The 20,322-nt window shown below is 41.7% G+C and overlaps 1 protein-coding gene across 1 annotated transcript in view; it reads left to right on the forward strand.

Moving 5' to 3' along the window:
• The window catches only part of CEMIP2 (cell migration inducing hyaluronidase 2), a 142,917-nt gene that overhangs the window by 115,164 nt on the left and 7,431 nt on the right, over positions 1–20,322 (forward strand). Inside the window, exons 17-22 of the mRNA XM_077249053.1 lie at positions 8,639–8,854; positions 9,894–10,102; positions 10,488–10,661; positions 11,989–12,208; positions 16,738–16,839; positions 19,052–19,200. Of these exons, the coding sequence (XP_077105168.1) occupies positions 8,639–8,854; positions 9,894–10,102; positions 10,488–10,661; positions 11,989–12,208; positions 16,738–16,839; positions 19,052–19,200 (1,070 nt within the window). The remainder of the gene's footprint in view (positions 1–8,638; positions 8,855–9,893; positions 10,103–10,487; positions 10,662–11,988; positions 12,209–16,737; positions 16,840–19,051; positions 19,201–20,322) is intronic.

Genomic DNA, 20,322 nt, shown 5'->3' on the forward strand with positions numbered 1-20,322 from the left:
GATCTTTGATCTACCAAATCATCTATCCACAGGTGCATAGATCGCGCCACTGATGTTGCCACTATATTTGCACGTATCACATCTGTTAAACTCTCCCAGGTTCTTTTCAAGAGACCATGTGCCTTCCTATCCATAGGCTCCTTTAGGTTAGAAGAGTCTTCAAAAGGAATGGCAGTTCTCTTGGAGACTCAGGCTAAAGGAATGTCTATTTTGGGAATGTCCTCCCAATCCTTTCCCTCTTCCGAATCAAAAGGAAGGTGAAGTTTAAAGTCTTTGGGAATAGTCAGACTTTCTCTGCCTCCTCCCACTCTTCTAGAATCATAGACCATATATGAGAGTTCACAGGGAAAACTTGAGGTCTGAGTACGTAACCCACCAAACATTTCATCCTGAACTGAACAAGATGTTGGAGGTTCTTCAATCTGCATGGTGCGTCTCACTGCACCTAGTAACTCGTCAGTGTCCACAGAAGAGAGGATCTCTATACTCATCCTCCTCCAGATCAGACTCGGAGAAAACTCCTTCAGAAGAGTAGTCCGACTCTCTCATCCTCTTCCTGGATAGACTTTCAGGCTGCGTGGGTTGAGGAACAACAAGGCCCGAAACCGACACCTGCACCTCCTCTCTGATAATAGTCCTCATACTCAACATAAGAAAGGCCTGTTCTTCTCCCACGATGCGATTAGTGCATGCCTCACAAAGGGGTTTTTGCCATGAGTCTTTCAGCCTTATAGAACAAATAGGACACTTCTATTTTTCCCTTATTATTATTATTATTTATATATATATATATATTTTTTTTACTTTTTTCTCCGTAGAAGTAGAGGTGCCCTACGAAACAGAAGTGACCCTGTCTCACTGCACACTGGTAGGTGGGTAGTGGGAATCAAGTGATAACCCCTTCTCGGGGTACTCGCATGCCCCTGGCTCTCTGTCTCCAACCTGGCGGTATCCTCCATGCCCGGAATGCGCTCTACTCAGCGGAGACGTCGCCCCAAACCCCCTTTTACCTTATATGCCATAGCTTTAGGAGGAATCCCTCGCAGGAGCGCTTCAGCCACACTCACCGACATGCCCCGGAAACAGCTGCCGTGCGGAGGAGACGTTGCCCACCGCTGACCGCAACCCGGAAGTGCTACGCCAGGTGGTAGCGTGCGGTCTCAGTAATGGCCGCTGCTGCAGACTTCGCTCCGGGACCACATGCACAGAGGAGGCTCCCCGGACCCGGGTGGTGTGCCTGGTCGAGAGCCCCCCTAAGGAGGAAGCGACCGGTTAACTCAGGAGCAGCGCTGCACTGGGTAAGCTGAGGGACCCTGTGTCGGGTTTCAGCATCCGGAGGTCTTGAGGTGGGAAGGGTAACTAGGGCTGAAACCCCCCGATCCACACCCTCCGAACGGAGCTTCCAGCGTTACTCTCGTCGTTCCCATCCACAGTGGGATAGGAAAAACACTGGTGGGTAGGGGGAGGGTCCTTTTGTACTCTCGTGGTTTCCTGTCCCACTATGGATAAGAAGGACAGCCTCCATGGTGCTGTCAGGATGGATTCCTGGAAATACAATTACCGGTAGGTCTAACTACCGTTTTTCAGTCATTCGAGTGAAAAAACAAGTTAGTAAAGCATTATTAAGGCGTTTTCCACTGTAAAGAACAAAAAAAATCTTTGAAAAACACTTGGACACGACAAGCAAAAATAATCCAAAAGAAATTCCGGAAAAAAGAAGCCGGCATTTCCCTCTTGAAAACCTCAGGGCGTTTGTGCACACAATGTCTTTTTGAAGTGGGCAAATAATTGTTTGCCTTCGGAGGCTACAAACGTGTCCTATTTTATCGTTTGTTTTTCTTTTGAAGCTGGCATTGGTGCTTGGCTGTTTATAAGAGAAGTAATTATGGCTACTATATAAAGGGAACCTGTCGGCCAATACATGCTGCCCAAACCGTGGTCACCACCATTGCTGCAGCATTTCAGAGAAAAGCATACTCTTAATAGCCGCCAGGGACTGAGTTGCACAGTGCACTTAGTCGAACAGGCGAGTCTGTGGCGGCTTCTTCCCACCCGCTGACAGTGAGTGGCAAGCCTCTGCCTACATGTGCATATAGGCAGAAGCTTATCAGTCACTGTAAGTGGGTGGGGAGATGCCACCGGAGGCTATTAAACGCTTGTTTTTCTGTGAAGCACTATAGCGTTTCAGAGCCAAACATATATGGCTGTGATCACACAGCCAGTGGCTGATACTTGCCCAAACCATGAGCAGCGTGTATCGGCTGACTTCTTTCCCCCCTCCCCCCTTTCTTCTTTTTTTTTTTTTTAAATGGGGTTTTCAGATTTCCGAAAATCTATTTTAGTATATCCTGTTGTGAAATTTACGTTAATAGGCAGTCCCAGTCCTGATATATATATATATATATATATATATATAATGTCAAAATTGTTGGTACCCCTCGTTTACTGACAGAAAAACCAACAATGGTCACAGGAATAACTTGAATCTGACAAAAGTAATAATAAATGAAAGATTTATGAAAATGAACAAATGAAAATCAGACATTGCATTTCAACCATGCTTCCACAAAATAAAAAAAATTAAAATAAATAAAACTCATGAAATAGGCCTGGACGGAAATGATGGTACCCCTGAAAATAATGTGACAAAAGGGACATGTTAAATCAAGGTGTGTCCATTAACTATCACCAGGTGTATATAGGGCTACAGATACTCACTGTGCAGTTTGGTGACATGGTGTGTATCACACTCAACATGGACCAGAGGAAGCGAAGCAAAGAGTTGTCTCAGGAGAGTAGAAAGAAAATTATAGACAAACATGTTAAAGGTAAAAGTTATAAGACCATCTGCAAATTAACCCCATCACTAAACGGCGTAATGAGACAAAAATTAAAAACATCAGAATTTAGTTTTTGTTTTTTGTTTTTTAATCGCCGCTACATTGCAATAATGGGTGATCAAAAGATTGTGTCTAAACCAAAATGGTATCAATGAAAACGGCATCTCGGCTCTCAAAAGATAAGCCCTCACCCAGCCCAAGATCGTGAAAAATGGAGATGCTACATGTCTCGGAAAAGTACTTTTTTTTTTTTTTGTCAACCAAACGTTTGGATTTTTTTTTTTTTCACCGCTTAAATAAAAAAGAACCTAAACATGTTTGGTGTCTATGAACTCCCTCTGCCCCCCTGGTAGCTACGCAACTGCTGGTGACCATTTTCCTTAAGTGGTATGTGCCTGTTAATGAATTGGGCACATCTTTCTCCAGCGGTGCCTTCATTGATATCATTCATTGACCAGTCTTAATGAGTCCGAACCAATGTTAGGCAGTTTTCTTGTTGATAAGCAGATCACAAAGTAGGGATTGTCAGTCTGAGAACCTGTGTGCATGCTCCCCTCTATATATTTTTCTGTTTGGTTAGCACTTGTTTATGAATGCCCTATGGATTAGCATGGGTGAGCTTGTTTCTCACGGTTGCTCTGACAGTTCAGTGGCAGGTGGTCTTTTTTTCATGGCAGAACCGCTAAATATGTTAAATGTAGCAAATCTTAATGGAATCTGTTTCTTATTTTTATTGCCATCCACATGTCTAAAATGACAAAACTCCATAACCAAGGTGTCTATGAAGGAGATAAAATGTTGCCTTGTGTGTATATAATTAATGGCAGCTGTTATGAGAATCCAGGAATTGGTGCTCCTGCTTCACCAAGCCAGGGATCGCCGGCATAAAGAAGCTTTCAGATGCAGCCAGGTACAGGAACATGCCCCGTTCTCGGGTTGGTAATTCTTTCCAGAAGTGCAAATGTTGTTTGAAACCTACAGGGGATAGAAGCAGACTTCTCCTCTTCTACGGGAGTATTTAATGTCTGTCTGAGGGATCCTTCACGGATTTACCAGATACTTTCTCCTGCTTTAGAACAGTTAGATTTTATTCGTGTCCTGTTTTAGACTTTTGGACATTGTTTAGTTTGCCTTCCTTGTAGCGAGATCATTTTCTTCACACTGGAGGACCTGGCAATGATCCCTGCATATACAGATACGAAGCTTCCCCCAGCTCTGTTCACATGGGAATGATGTCATTACAGCCAACAGGATGCTTTATAATTATACGGCGCTCTTAACCCCTTAGCAAGGAAGAATTCTTTTAGTTGTATCTTTTCGATCCTAACTTTGTTACTTTTGACATTTCTATATGAAATGTATTTACATATGTGTATAATCTGACACCTGATTACTACTTCATCTATTGCAGTAATTTGAGAGATTTGCTGGGGGTCTGCAGCAAAGCCCCACAAGGATTAGCTTTGTTGTCCTTATTTGTACAATGGCAATTAATGCCGTCTCTGAGATATGGGAAAATGGTATCTAATTAATATAATTTTGATATGTGATGGAATTCTCTATCAGATGCAGCTTGGCCCAGGAATACTTGCTCCAAACTCAGCCACCACCTTTGGCATTCCCCCAGATCAGTGTTTTTTTTTATTAGCTGGAGCAAATAGGCCTTTGAAGTTCTCCTCAGGGGAGGGGGGGAGGAAAAAGCTTAGACCCTGTGTCCCCAACAATTATTACAGGGGTGTGAACTCTTGTGCTGAACTGGCTCCCTTTGTTTGACTCAGTCTGATATTGTGGCACCACAGATCCCAGGCTAAACCAGCACAAGGATCTAAGATATTGAATCTAAAAAATGACCTATAATAAAAGAATGCAATATCTCTGAGCCTAGCCGAGCATATAATCGTAATCTGCATTCCTTTCCTCACAAGTCCATCCCATACAGCCACCACCAGAACTCTACGTTATTGAGATATAAAGCATAGCTACCAAGAATTAAATATGGTAACCATATTTGGTTTCCCTGCACAGATAAAATCCAGCAGAACCCAGTGGCGCCGCCGCAATCTTAGTTATATCCTCAGGCGGAAAGTTATGAGCATCCACGGTTCTGGACAGAAAACCATACTCGCAGATGTGGGAGGAGGGAGGCTGCACAAGCCCAGGGGTGGGAGCAGCGTGTGGGAGGGGGCAGCTTAGGGGATAATAGGCAGCTCCTCATATTTGGACTCAGTCTTTCTACTGGCAGGAGGCCCGTTAGCTGACATGGCCAGAAAATCACGTAACAAAGATTTGGACCTGCGATCCATCAGCACCTCCCTGTGGTCAGATGCCACATAGCACAATATCTGTACCTACCCTTGTACTTCACTCCTGACTGTATACCTATATATCTGTGTGTGTATGTATGTATATCTCTTTCTAGTGCACCTTTCACCGATTAAATATAAAATTAAGCTTGGGCTGCTCTTTTATCATGATTCACGAATCCCCATGTCCGCACTCTCAGTTGGTTATTATACGCTACCCGTACCCGGGTTGGTTTCTGACCTGATATAAGCCTGTCGTCGGACGGAGCTTATATCGAACGAGGAACTGGTGGCAACATACCATACTGTGTTAGTGAGGAGCCCTGACAGTGACTTCCGGGAGGTTTACATATATATCTCCAGTCTGGACTGGTGATGTTTATCCCCCTCACTGGGAGCGCCTCAATAACTTGTACCTATAAGGAAAGCCTTTCCGGTGACTATTTGTCCTCGGTGCAGTTCCCTGACTGACCTGGGGCAAGTGGTGGTGCCAGAGAGCCAATCCCTGCTGGATGCTTCTCTCCCCTCCCCAGAGGTCAGTTAAGTCGGCACACCCCTTCTCCTGTGCGATGCGTCACACCGTCTCCCACATCTACACAGAGGTGCTTATTTAGCCGATTGTTTCAGTGTTCTCTGAGAGCCACCAACAGACATCTCTGCCAGCTGATAAGGAAAGTGTTGCAAGACCTTCCAAGACATTTGGATGGCAGCACGGTGGCTCAGTGGTTAGCACTGTCGCTCTGCAGCACTGCCGTTCTGGGTTCAAATCCAGCCAAGGACATCTGCAAGTTTGTCTATACGCCCCGTGTTTGTGTTGGTTTCCTGCCACACTCCCAAGACATACTGATAGGGAATTTAGACTTGGAGCCCCAATGGGGACAGTCATAATGTTGTCTGTAGTGGGCTGTGGAATCAATGGCGCTATGTGAGTAAAATAAGATGTGTGAACTTCAGTAATTAAATCCATAGTTTATTGGTACAATTAAAACCTTCGGACACAGTGCGCAATAAAAATCCCAAAGCGTTTCAAACGTCAGAGCGTTCTTAGTTTTGGCCATGTCAGACTAACGCATCGATATCGGCCGATGTTGGTCTGTTTATGGTGGGGCTTAAAGGGAGTCTGTTAAAATTAAGTACATGCATTTGTTGCGCCATTGCATAAACCTTTATATGTACCTTCCCACCTACTTGTTTCCCTGTGTCTGCACCCCCTTCACTACTTTGACAGCTCTGACTTTATGGGGCCAAAGAAGGGTGCAGATAGATGGAAAACAAGTACGGTAGATGAGAAGATGCACTTATGCTTGGCCATGCAAGGGTGCACAGAGCTCGTGCTTGGTTTGACAGAGTCCTATTGAGCCTCCACCTTCATTCTGAAGGAGAATTTCATAAGAAAATGGGAGCCTTTAGTTGTCTATTTATTTCCGTTGCAAAGGTTTTGTGTGTTCCCCCCACCATGTAGCCAAAATTGTACATACGAATTGAGGAGAAAAAAACCCTTTACAAGCATGACATGCAGATAATCCTCCAATTTCAATGCATAATCTGAGCCATGTCCGATCAGACACAGGACTGGGGTCTTGATGCTTTCCTCACTAACCTGTCACCACTACAAGTGCCGCATGGTAACCTGAGACTCTAAGGCTATGTTTATGTTCACACTAGACACTAGGCTTTTTTTTCCCCCATATTTTCAGCAGTGTTTTACGGTACCAGCAAAGTCGGATATTTCAGAAATCTCATTCACACAGCTAGTTTTTTTTTTTTTGTCATCAGGATTTTGTGCTCCTCTTGGTTTTTCGAGCATGTCACTACTTTCAGCGTGTTTTTCACCCATTGAAAGTAATGGGAGGTGAAACACTGAAAATCAGCATAAAAAAAATGCAGGTATCAGGTTTTGCAGCGTTTTTTTTTTTTTTTGTGCCAACACCTGATTAAATAGTCAGTAGTTGTTTTTTTTTTTGTTTGCACTAAACTTTATCAGCATGTACAATAGACAAATGTAGCATGACAAACTGTGGCAAAAGCCGCAGAAAAACCTGCATTTTTGCCACAGCGTCTTTCCCGCCAAGAGATCATTTTTTGCTGCAGAAAAAAACACTGAATAAGCGTCTAGTGTGAACATAGCCTAACAGCAGCTGCAAAATAAGATGTATAAAATTTTTTCTTTACTGTACAATGATTCTAAACATTTTGCCTTAACTATGTAGTGAGTATGCTCTGTGACAATTACATGTGTTCTACTTCTGTGCTTAATTATTGGACTTCAGTACTAGAGAGGATGAAAAATTTGTTTCTTGAATCTTTGGCTCTCCTGTATTTTAAACTAGAAATCTGTCGTACAGCAGACCGCATCTTTTGATTATAGCATTGCTTCCTTTGTATATTTTACTACCCATCTGGGCCAGCTTTCCTATATTAAACACTGTGGAGGTTAATAACATGTGCCTTCACTTAAGCTCAGAAACCTATTGTAATACTGTTGGCTGTTCTGCTTTTCAAAAAGTTGAATTGATCTCCTAAAAAGTCAAATATTAAGACTTATTTCTTGTTAAAGCACCATTGATTCCATGGTGCTGTGCATATGAAGAGGGTTTACATACAAAATGCATATAAGGGCTCATTCACACTTGCGATTCAATCGGACGAGTGCAATCCGATAAAAAATCGGAACGCACTCTCCCCAATGTTTCTCTATGGTGCAGCTCACATCTACGATTGTTTTCGCATGCAGAATCAGCATGAGAAAATGGCAGCATGCTGCAAATGCACCTGAGAATGGGATTGCACGCATCCATATAAGTCTATGCATTGGAAGCAGAGGAGATGGAGAAATTACTTTCTCCGTCTCCTTCGCAGCTCTGCTGTGATTCTCTCATGCTCCCACTCACAGAAGAGCAGGATCCGAGCGTCATTAGCATATCACATGAGCATGAGAGAATCATCGGATATGATATGCTAATGGGATCCCCGGCCTAACCGTGGCAGACTAATACATAAGGGGAGAGGAGCGGCTTCAGTGGCAGTGAGTTGATTGCCAATTGTCACCCACAATTGAGACCTTCAGACACAACCTGAAAACTCATCTCTTGAGGAAGGTCTACAAGGTCTGATGGGCTGAGACACTGAATTACAGAGAATGGGTATTCCACCAGCTGGAATAGTGGTCCCTCAGCTGATGTCCTGAAGAGTCTCTCTGGAAACAGAGGCAGCCCCCTTTTTATATTCTACAGCTCTCATTCAGGGCATTCTCCCACAGTATTGGGGGAAGGTGGAGGAGGTAACCCCTCATTGTTCGATTGTTCAATTTTACTTCATATTTGTCCACCGAGTTGTGTAGACTAGTAACCCGTAGGTGTTTCGCAGATTAACCTAAAACAAGTCAACGTACAGGCTCATATGAAAAAATGGAACATGTCCCTGGACCTACTGAACAAAGGAACAATTCGTCTGGCGTAATTTAGAATAATTCATTTATTTTTTACTTCCTTTTAGGTTTCATTGAGAGCGTTCTTTGGGCAGTCTGGGCCATGGTTTGAAACTGGTGATATGGACGGAGACAAAAACTCTATCTTCCATGATGTGGATGGATCTGTAACAAATTATAATGATACTTATGTAGCAAGAATGGACAACTTCTTGGTCAGACATCCTAAATGTGGGAACGTTACAGAATGGAATGGGGTCATCTGCAGTGGAAAATATGCTCAGGTTAGTTCATTCATACTCTTCAGTATTTCTATTTTTGTGACCATGTTGCACCACTTGTTATGTGAATAGAACTAAAGGTCTAGCTTTTGTTGTTCTTGTAAAATAAAGGGGTTGTTTCATGGAGACCACCACCTGTCCATATGGGCATATGGTCCTCCTAAAATAGAATTGTTTGCTTCACAAGTCTCTTATCTGAGAAAGCTGCCTTTTCATAATAAAAAAATCGTCCTGTCACAATAAACAGGAATACACATACTGTCACTAATATTTTTTAACAAAATTACTACAAATCCATGGGTTCCAAGATGGAGGCCTCCCTCTTTGCTTTATTTTATTGGAATGTGTAGTAATTTCTAAAGTCTCTTCTGAAAATTATCCATTGTGGTTTGGTGTTACAACTCAGAATGCCAATCATTATATAAATTGGATCTTGCAATAAATGTAGTGATGTTTTTTGGCGTGCGCATTTTATTCCAATGATCCCTGGATGATCAAAACCTGGCAGATGATTTCTGCTGCTTGATTCACTAGCGGCATGAATTGCAGACTGGTTCTGTTGATGCAGCGTTTCAGAATAAAATGTTTAAGTAGATTTCTACAGAAACATTGCAGACATGTAAACAACAGTCGGGAACAAAATGCAATTAGAATGACTGGTCCATGAGACAGGTCCTCACCGGATTCGTTGTAACTAACAGTCTTGTCCTCAGCTGCCGTTTTAAAGTGTTCTTTTTCCTAAATGCTGCAGTGTTTGAGTAAAACTACAAGTTTACAATAACTGAGATCTCTGATTTACGATGCCTGTGGTTCAGCCAGAAGTGTGTGTTTCGTTCAATTCTATTAGTCTATGCCTGATGAAGAGACCGGAGTAGTCTCCAAAGCTTGCAATTTGTTTACCATCTTTTCAGTTAGCCATTAAAAGGTATCAACCGCTGAGGACTCTCAATTCCAAATATTGTTTTGTTCAATACACCAGTCTTGAAGAATATCTCCCCTTAAGTTTTTTAACACTTCGTTTCTTTATATATTTTCCAACAAGGTCTATATTCAAGCTCGAAATCCCCAAAATCTCACCATGTCCATTGTGAGAGATGAGTATCCTTCCAATCCCATGACCCTACGAGGAATCAACCAGAAAGCCCCTTACCAGCAATATCAGCCGGTGGTGATGTTGGAAAAGGGATACACCATTCATTGGAATGCACAGGCTCCACAGACTATTCATCTCTACCTTATTAACTTTGACAAGTAAGCCGATTACTTCTCCATAGTTCTTTCTGGCTTTTCATTTTATGTTGCAAGATTAAAAACTTTGCAGGCACCTGGACACTGCATCCATAGTTTTGGCTTTGTTAAGCATCTTCTAAAAACATTTATTTAGAGTTGTTCCATTACTTTCCTGTAATTCATATGCCTTAACTCAAAGATTATTTGTGAGACCAGGCTCTGACATTGAGTTATGATGCTTGGCTTTCAGGAAGCATTCCATAGGAATAGGACGTACCTTCTTGATTTTCAGCCCCAGCTAAATAATTAATTTATTTAGAAATTTGCATTGTTATATCCTCAATTGTGTATTTAATACTGTAATTCATGAGGTCCTTTTTAATATGTAATTTTTTTTTCTTTGCAGAGGGGACTGGTTTAGAGTTGGTCTTTGCTACCCACCAGATACAAGCTTTCAGGTGATGTCACAAATTGTCAAGAGCCAAACTTTCCCTGTAGAAGAATACCAACCTGTGTCCTCCATAGAAGAACTGCAGAAGAGGCGGACAGAGGGGAAGTTCTTTTTTGATAACAGCACAGGGTAAGCTTCTTTTAAGAAGCACTCCTCCTCCCATCAGAGTTTTCATCCTCATTAATATATTGCAGTCACCATATATTTTATAGCACTGTGTACTTACAATTGCTCATTTTGCCTTTCTACCCAGCTAATTCTTCTTTTCTTCTGTATGGATAAACAGGAAGTCTCATATTCCTGCATTCATCCTTTTTTTTAATTATTTTTATTTTTTAAACTCCTGATTTAGCTACTCCACTTCTTACCCCTGCCTTTGACTCTTGCAGTGACTAGTGAGTCATACAGGGAAAACTGACCTCCTGTTTCTACATAGAGCTTAGGATTCAACTAGTCCATTAGAATTAGCTGGATAGAAAGGCAAAATGAGCAATTGTAAGCACACTTACTATGCTGCAATCATATTACGGTATATAATATAGAGGATATACATGTTAATGGGACTGCTTCTTTAAAGCATGCTGGAGCACTGGATCAAGAGAACCTGTTTTTAGCAAGCACCTCTTTACATTACACATGCTTCATGATCCTCCATACACTTTACGAACTACAGTTTCAATCATAAAAATGTACTCAAGTGGCATTTAGGCTGTGGTGGTGGGAGATGACTTCATTTTTTTTTTTTTTTAAAGTTTCAAAATATTTAAGAACATTTTTTATTTTATCTTTTTAATCGTACTCAACTTCTGTCTCTTACAAACTGTAGCCTAGTTAAGCTTTTGTATGTAGTGGGCAGTACTGAACCAAAATCTCTTAACTCTTCGCTTGTCCGGTCTTTCCTGGCCGCAGTAAGCCTATTTCAACAAACTGTTCTACTCTTCATTCAGACAGATGGTTTTCATATTGAGACTGAATTTAAGAGCCATTACTTTGTTAGTTCAGTATGGCTTGCCTATATTAAATACAGAACAGTTGGAGTATGGAAACTTCCTTCAGGTTGTTCCCCCAAGGTGCATTTGTGTGGGCTTCATATCCCTGGAGGCACCATATTACTTTGCCTCGAAACTTAAGGGAACGTTCCTTTTGAATCTGTCAGACCCTGCACATCCGTTTTTCTTGGAGTGTGGCTTTGAGTGTAGACATTGGAGCAGGGCTAACACAGTGTGTCTGCTATCCTTATCTTCCTGAGTGCATGGACTGCTATCTAATATGTATGGCTGACGCGTAAAGTGTACTATTTGCATAGATTATTGATACTTTCAAAGCTAAAGTTAAAAGAAGACTCCCATTTTAGAATTGTCAGCACCCATTTTTTTCAGTAGCTGCATAACTCTGAGGTCCACTTAGATATGTTTTAATAACTACAATTTTAATAGTTTTTTTTTATCTTCTTTAGATTGCTTTTCCTCTTTCTCCAAGCAAAACACAATCGTGATGGCCACAGCTATTGCTCTTCTCAGGGTTGTGAAAGGGTTATGATCAACGCCACATTTCGATCCAAAACTACTAGCAACTGCATGGCCAAAACATACCCCAAATATGCCAAAGCACCTTCAGCAACAAAACCAATGCCGGTTAAATCAACTGCAGCTTGCACCGACTGTGGAGCATCTCAGGTACTGATGGCTTATAGTGGAAAAACTGCGATCTAATAGGACACAGATGGGAATGGTGGCTGGCTTTGTCTCATTGCGGTCTAGTGCATCTCAGTACCACTGTTCTGCCACAGGGCCTCCTCCTTCCTCTGTCCGTCTTTTTCTTTTTTTTTTTCTGGATGACTCCTTCAATATATAATTTTAATAGCTGGAACTCCAATATATGGTCAGCTTAACTTTTGACAAACTGTTCTAGAATTCTCAATATGCGCACATGTATAAGCCGGTGAGTGGAAATATACCTGTTGTACCTCTTTATATTCACCCCCCAAAAAAATTAACCAAGCCTACAAAGGTATCCTGAGGCTGCATGGGGAAAATACTTGTGAGCAATATGCACAAAAAATGTGCAGGACCAATGAAATATACAGAAAAAAGGTGCAGGACCAATGAAATATACAGAAAAAAGGAGCAGGATCAATTAAATCTATTTTTTTTTTTTTAATTGATGCATGATTAGAAACCATAAAATGATTTACAATATCTGATTAGGTGAGCGAGAGGCCTCTTTTAGATACTTTATACATGCATACAATGTTCATATTTTGTAGTTGCAGAAATTTTGACTTATGAGAATTTATAGAGGGAGTTTCCCTATGCAATGCTTCTAGCGATGAATACTTTGATAATGTTATGTGATCGAGCTTGTCACAATTTATTTTCTTTCTGTCTGAAGTACATTGACTGCAGCAGAAAAAACCCCACTCTCGTTATTAAAGGGGACTTGTTAAATGAAATATGCTGTTTGAGGAGCAGGAGAAGCTGGTCAGATTAATATAGGTTTGTGGGAAAAGCTTCACTACAACTTGTATTTAATTCATTGACTGCTAAGCTCTGAATGAGGAGGGATATCAAGGAGGTGGTCCTCATCAGTGACTGACAGCTAGAGGGGAGGGAAGATTGTTATTCACGGATTATGACCACCCACTTGACTGCGAAGCCTGCAATGAGCAGAGATTTTGATGAATAAAATACAAATTATACTGAATCTTTTCCCACAAGCCTATATATTAATCTGTTAGTCTTGCCTACTGTACAACATATTGAACAACGTTTTCAAGCCGATAGGTTCACATTCAGTTGGAGCTTTATGAAGTGGCAGTAATAGGCGATGCACCTACGGATGTCATATTTTGGTACTTTACAAGGCCATATGCATGAAGCCCAACGAAAAGATCACCAACCGGAAAGAGTTAATTCGCTTAACGGAACTATGAAGATTAAAAAAAAAAAAAATGACAAAAAACTATATTTAGCAGTTAAGGACAGAAGAATGGGCATTACTTACTGTTTTCATAGGGATGAATGGGTTCACTAGTGAAATAGCTGCACCCCATGTTTTGGGTTTTATGAGCAGAGTTTCTCAGAAAAGCTTGTCCAATAACTAACATAAAAAAAAACTCATTAAAACGTTCTGCTTCAGACCTTCAAATTCACAAGGTTGACCTCCAGATGTTTACCAAGAAATGCATGTCTTGGAAATATTAAAAGGAAATTGTAACTATCCTTGTCCAAAAGATCGTTGGATCCAACAGTTGAAAATGTGAAAAGTATCTAGCAAAATCCTTCTCCGGTCTCAAAGCATAGAAACTGCTCGAATAGAACATGACTTTTTTTTATAGATATTTATGAGGTATCCGATCTACTAAGCGAAGCTGCTGTTTATGTAATTGGCCTTCTGTTCGACACGTGCACTGTATTGAGATGTTTGTTATTTTGGCTGGACTACCAAATGTCAGCCACACACCACACATGAATGGCAAAGCTGAAGACATCCAGCCTTGTATGTGAGTGAAGGATGAATTGCAAAGTGTTCCCGATGTGTCGTAATGTTCTCAGTAAGGAGCAAATAAAGCCATCTCCTAAATGTCACCTGAATCTGTTTTTGGCTGTTAAATGCACTTCTGGCTCTTAGCACTTGGCTAGTTTGGTAGTAAAGTGTAATATTGTATCACTAAACTGAGGTAAATTTAGGTGGCACAACTAGTTTGTGTGTTCACTAATGATATATATATAGCATCGTGATTACTCGCTAATCCCGCCCCCTGCACAGTAGCTCCGCCCCCACCACATCACCACACATAATCCCGCCCCCACCACATTACCACACACAATCTCGCCCCCCCACCACATTACCACACACAATCTCGCCCCCCCACCACATTACCACACACAATCTCACCCCCCCACCACATTACCACACACAATCTCACCCCCCCACCACATTACCACACACAATCCCGCCCCCCCACCACATTACCACACACAATCTCGCCCCCCCACCACATTACCACACACAATTCCGCTCCCCCACCACATTACCACACACAATCTCGCCCCCCCACCACATTACCATACACAATTCCGCTCCCCCACCACATTACCACACACAATCCCGCTCCCCCACCACATTACCACACACAATCCCACCACATTACCACACACAATCCCGCTCCCCCACCACATTACCACACACAATCCCGCCCCCCCACCACATTACCACACACAATCCCGCCCCCCCACCACGTTACCACACACAATCCCGCTCCCCCACCACGTTACCACACACACTACCGCCCCCCACCACGTTACCACACACAATCCCGCCCCCCCACCACATTACCACACACAATCCCGCTCCCCCACCACATTACCACACATAATTCCGCCCCCCCACCATATTACCACACATAATCCCACCATATTACCACACGAGGCTCCATACCTGCACATTACCACACGAGGCTCTGTCCCCACACATTACCACACGAGGCTCCGTACCCACACATTACCACTCGAGGCTCCGTCCCTCCACATTACCACACAAGACTCCGTCCCCCCACATTACCACACGAGGCTCCGTACCCACACATTACCACACGAGGCTCCGTCCTCACACATTACCACAGGAATCCAGTTTGCTTTTTATTTTACACTGTGAATAAAATGTATTAGTATTACTCTGATTTTTAATTATTATTATTATTATTATTATTAACTTCATTTTAAGTTAATTTACCACCTGCGTAAGCGCTATTGAATGTTGTCATTATTTACTTTAGTTTAATCACTAGCAGCGTTAATTAGATAGCAATGAGCATGCCGAGCGTTAGCTGGCTGGAAACAGCTAGTATATATATACGTGTCGATTTGCTGGAGATACAGCCTACATGTCATGGTCTGAACACTGTAGATTTCCAGTATATAGTTGGACTAATGGCAATTACATTTAAAGGGTGTTTTCCGTGAACAAAATGCATTTTAATAAATAGATATTTGGAATAATAATAATTTCCACAATTGGATGTGTTTGAATAAAATGTTCCTGTGCTGAGATAATCTGATAAATGTCCCCTGCTGTGTACTATGTAATGGTTGTGTCTGACCATACAGGAATATGGTCTGATCATACCACATCACCTGGGCAGGGGAGGAAGTGATTATACAGACAACATAACAGTGACTTGCAGTTGCTGCTTTCTGGGAGATATAACCTTTTACCTGCCTGTTTTATCAAATGAGTGAGCATTTTTGCCATGTCTCTAGCCCCCTGAGATAAGCATAAATCAGGTCAATGATGTAAGATCTGACTGCCGCTGAACTTATGTTCTGATTTATGATGTGCTCAGAGGGCTGATGATGTGGCAGAAACAGTCGCTCCTGTGATAAAACAGGCAGGGAATTTATTTACTTTACAGACAGGACAGCATGGGATCGCAGCTGATTCTTGCTGTGTACTCTTTAGTAACCACAATTCCTGGCCAGGGGAGTAATGTGCCAACCGGTGCTGCTGCATGGTCACAGCCATTACACAGTACATAGCAGAGGCACATCACTGTGGTCATAATTTCACATCTCACCAAGAACAACTTCTGAAATTGTTTATTACTGTGTTAGTGTGTGGATTTGCTTTGGGTTCTCTGATTTCCTACCGCACTTTAAAGACATACTGATTGGGAATTTACATTGTGAGCCACAAGAATATGTAGGAATATGATATAAGTAAGCATAATAAATTAAATAAGATTGTCAGCACAAGAATATATATAATTATATTTAAAAGTGAATATAATGATGATAAATGCATCCAATTGTGAAACTTACTATTCCAATATCTATTGATTTTAAAATGTGTTTAGTTTGTAGGATAAACTATACTCTCCTACAATTTTATATTTTTATTTTTGTGGAGGCCACATGCTGGCGTATGTCTCCCTGAGGAAAGACCATGCAAATTGTCTCTCCTCCAAGAGGAAGAAAGCTGATTCTCCAGTGCTACCTATTGCTGGAGGTAGCTACCCTTTACTGGCTACCCTATAAATTGGGTAAAGTCTGCTTTCTTCCTCCTAAAGAGAGCTACTTTGCAAAAAAACAAACAAAACTAAACTAAAATATATATTGGTACAATTTATTAGTGATCGGTTTGTATTTCTCTGTGTACGATAGGAATTTTATGATTGATTTTTGTATATTTCATGTTCTGATTGCAGGTTGTGTTTACCAGTGATCCTCATAATATCTACCTCCCTGTGGAAATTCAGTCACTTAGTAAGGAAGAAATCCAACAAGGAGCTGCTATGTCTTTTATTTCGGTAGGAACCCACACAGGCTATTAAATTTACCATTCTGACGTAAAATAGTCTGTATTTCTTTCCCCCCTCTACGAGGAGTATACTTGCTGTTTTTTTCTTTAACAGATTCATGCATCTAATCAGAAAAACACAATACTCCTATAATAATCATTTAGGAATACTATTAAAGTAAATTGTTCTCCCCAACCCTGACTAACTATAAGCCTGTCTGGTTAAACCTTTTGCTCTTTCTAACATGTAGAGTTTGACGCGCTGTTAATACTAAAGATACTAATGTTTCTAGGTGCTGCATACTGTGGGTTTGAGTCCAGTGGGCGGTCTCGCCTCGTAATTGAGTCGGTACAGCCACCCACTGGACTTCTAAACCTATTCTAAGTAATATAGAAGTCGGTGTGAAAAGATTCAGTCCAAATCTTCTCCCCTCTTCCTGCTTGGAGTTCCTGCCTATAGGTAGGACAGTATGTTTAGGCTGACCGCCTCCCTTTAAGCTCTGTTCACATCTTTGTTGGAGTCTCTGCCCATATATCTGTTGAAGGAGAATAATAAACATTTATTATGGGAAACAATTGCTAAAAGCCTCAGCGGAACCCAGCACACCCATTTGTTCTGCTTGACTTCTAAATGGCACATGTGGACTAAGCCTGAATATGGTTTTCCATCCAAAAAATCTACCTAAATGCTTCGATTTGTAGGTTACTGTTAAGTCAAGTAGGTGACCCCATAATTTGGATACCAAGGAAATCTTAATTTCCACGCCTACACTTATGTATGTGCACAGGACAGAGTTTCCGGTGTTGGTATGTGAAGGGGGCTGGCTGAGTGCTTATTCTTATCGCTATTCCACCCCCTTCTTTCTCAGCTGATGCATGAAAAAGGAGGCTGGCTTAGGCCTCTTTCACACTTACGTCGGTAAGCGTCAGCGCGCCGTACCGACGCACGTTGTGAAATTTCGGCACAATGTGTGCAGCGGATGCAGTTTTTCGACGCATCCGCTGCCCATTGTAAAGTTCCGGGGAGGAGGGGGCGGAGTTCCGGGCCGCGCATGCGCGGTAGGAAATGGCAGCCCCGACGTACAAAAAAAGTTCCCTTGAACGTTTTTTTGTGACGGCGGTCCGCCAAAACACGACGCATCCAGTGCACGACGGACGCGATGTATGGCCATACGTCGCAATCCGTCGGCAATACAAGTCTATGGGCAAAAGGCGCATCCTGCAGGCACATTTGCATCATCCGTTTTTTACCCAAAACGACGGATTGCGACGGATTCCAAAAAACTCTAGTGTGAAAGAGGCCTTAGCTATTAAATAATCAGTTGGCCTGCTGCATTCACATACCGCTCTGGTGATGTGTTGAGACAGGAAGCCCTCTAAAGTGATTAGTACAGGACCGGGAAAGGGCAGCTATTTGACAACGGAAGCTCCTGGACTAATTAAATATTAGTATGTTTTCTAATTGACTATTTTAACCAAATTTATGTCTATTTTGCAGCTGTAGAACAACTTTTAAAGGCAGGGGTAATCCAAAAATAGGGAGTAGTAAATGATCACCTATCCAGAGGTGCTGATCCCTAGGATTCAAGGATCTTGAGAATGCAGCCATGTAGAGCACCTTGTTGAATATATTGGCGGTTTGCATGCTCGGCAGCCACTCCATTTTATGGTCTATGGGACTGTCAGACAAAGTGGAGTACAGTACTTGGTTATTTCTGGCCATCCCATAGAACATACAGCTGAGGTGCCCATGCTGGACCTCTGCTCCACTCATTGTGTGGATTGGTGGTGGGACCCCCAGGGATCACCAAGATATTGCCTATCCTTTAACAAGTTTGCAGTTATGTTTTCACTGTTGTCTTTCACCATGTTCCTAGAGATTATAAAATATAATTTTGAGAATGAATGGAAGTAGACATGGTAGCATTCTGCACTGTAAAGAACTGTCCTGTAAGCGTAGAAAGTAACACATTAGCTGACCTGCTGTTTATTGACTTTAATGTTTGGCTGTCATTCTGTCCAGGGATTTCTCGATATTGGGCTCCTGTAGCAGGGAGTGAATGTAACTTCTTAGCGCTGACCTTTCTAGACTCTTCAGAAAGATGAAAGGGTCTTTATTATAAGACATGTCATCATAGGTTTGCATGAGAGGATGTGAGTGAAAAGGGATTTCATTCCTATTATGGTTGGCAATCTTTGTGTTGCCTTCATGTGTTTTTCAGGTTAATGGCACCAAGTATTCCTTCCAGAAAGTTGGTTTATTCGTTGTTGTCATTGACGCTTGCACTGGAGCAGTAAAAGAAGACTTGTACTTTCCACAAGAAGATTTTGAGGGACTGGAAAAATACTTGGAAATTAAAATTCCCAAAAGGTATATATGCATTTCTTCTAGTCTAAAGTTTACTTTCTTGGAAACTTGCTGTCTAAAGTAGGATAACAAAAAGCAGGAGGAATGCAGGAACTATAAAAGCAGTGCTCTTGGTTAAGCATCAGCCTATATAAAAATGAAAATGCTCCGAAAAAAGAAAACATATGAGGGTCAGGGCTCAGAATTTCCATCATATGGTTGTGCTAGAGATATGCTGATATTATACTAGTTATAGTGCATGATGCCACAGAATCTTAGCAGAGGTATTAGAAAAAGTGAAACACAAAATTGGGGGTATCCTTTGATGTGTTTTTTTTTTGTGTGCAATGTTTTAAGTAAACTCTCAGATACATTTGCATACTAACTTAGTGGTAGTAATTTTTTTTTTCTATGGCCCTAAGAACTAATAGGAGGTAGTTTCCTACTATCTGCCTGTTCTGCCAGGCGCAGATCTCTGCTGGCGATTCTGTGCTGATGCCACGCAGCAGCTTCTTTTCTGCTCTGTTCAGTTGACTGGGCGTGACTGCCAATGTTATCCTGATTGAGAGCTGGCACCCTGCTGCCTGACTGTGGGAAGCGGGCTGTGAATCGGCAACACTGCAAGTTACACCCTGTCGACAGAGCAGTCCAGAAGAAGCGCCGCTCTGTTGATGTGGAGCAGCTGAATCTGTGGGGAGCGGTTCGTGACTGCTCTTAGCTGCTGCCGGATAGAACAGGCAGGTAGTTACTGAGCCAAAAAGACCCTTAGTCCTGGATAACCCTTGTAATCCCTTCCTGACCAATGCAGTATATACAGCTCTGGCAAAAATTAATTAAGAGACCACTGCAAAATTTTTAGTTTGTCTGATTTTTCTCTTTATAAGTATATTTTTGAGTAAAATGTAAATTGTTCTTTTATTCTATAAACTTCTGACAACATGTCTCCGAAGTTCCAAGCAATACATTTTGTATTTATTTTCTGAAAACGAGAAATTGTCAAAATAACAAAAAAACTACCATTTCTCATTTTCAGAAAATAAAATAAATAAAAAACGTATTGCTTGGAACTTCGGAGACATGTTGTCAGTAGTTTATAGAATAAAAGAACAATTAACATTTTAGTCAAAAATATACCTATAAAGAGAA

The sequence above is a fragment of the Ranitomeya variabilis genome, chromosome 1 (assembly GCF_051348905.1).
Source record: "Ranitomeya variabilis isolate aRanVar5 chromosome 1, aRanVar5.hap1, whole genome shotgun sequence".
NCBI lineage: Eukaryota > Metazoa > Chordata > Amphibia > Anura > Dendrobatidae > Ranitomeya > Ranitomeya variabilis.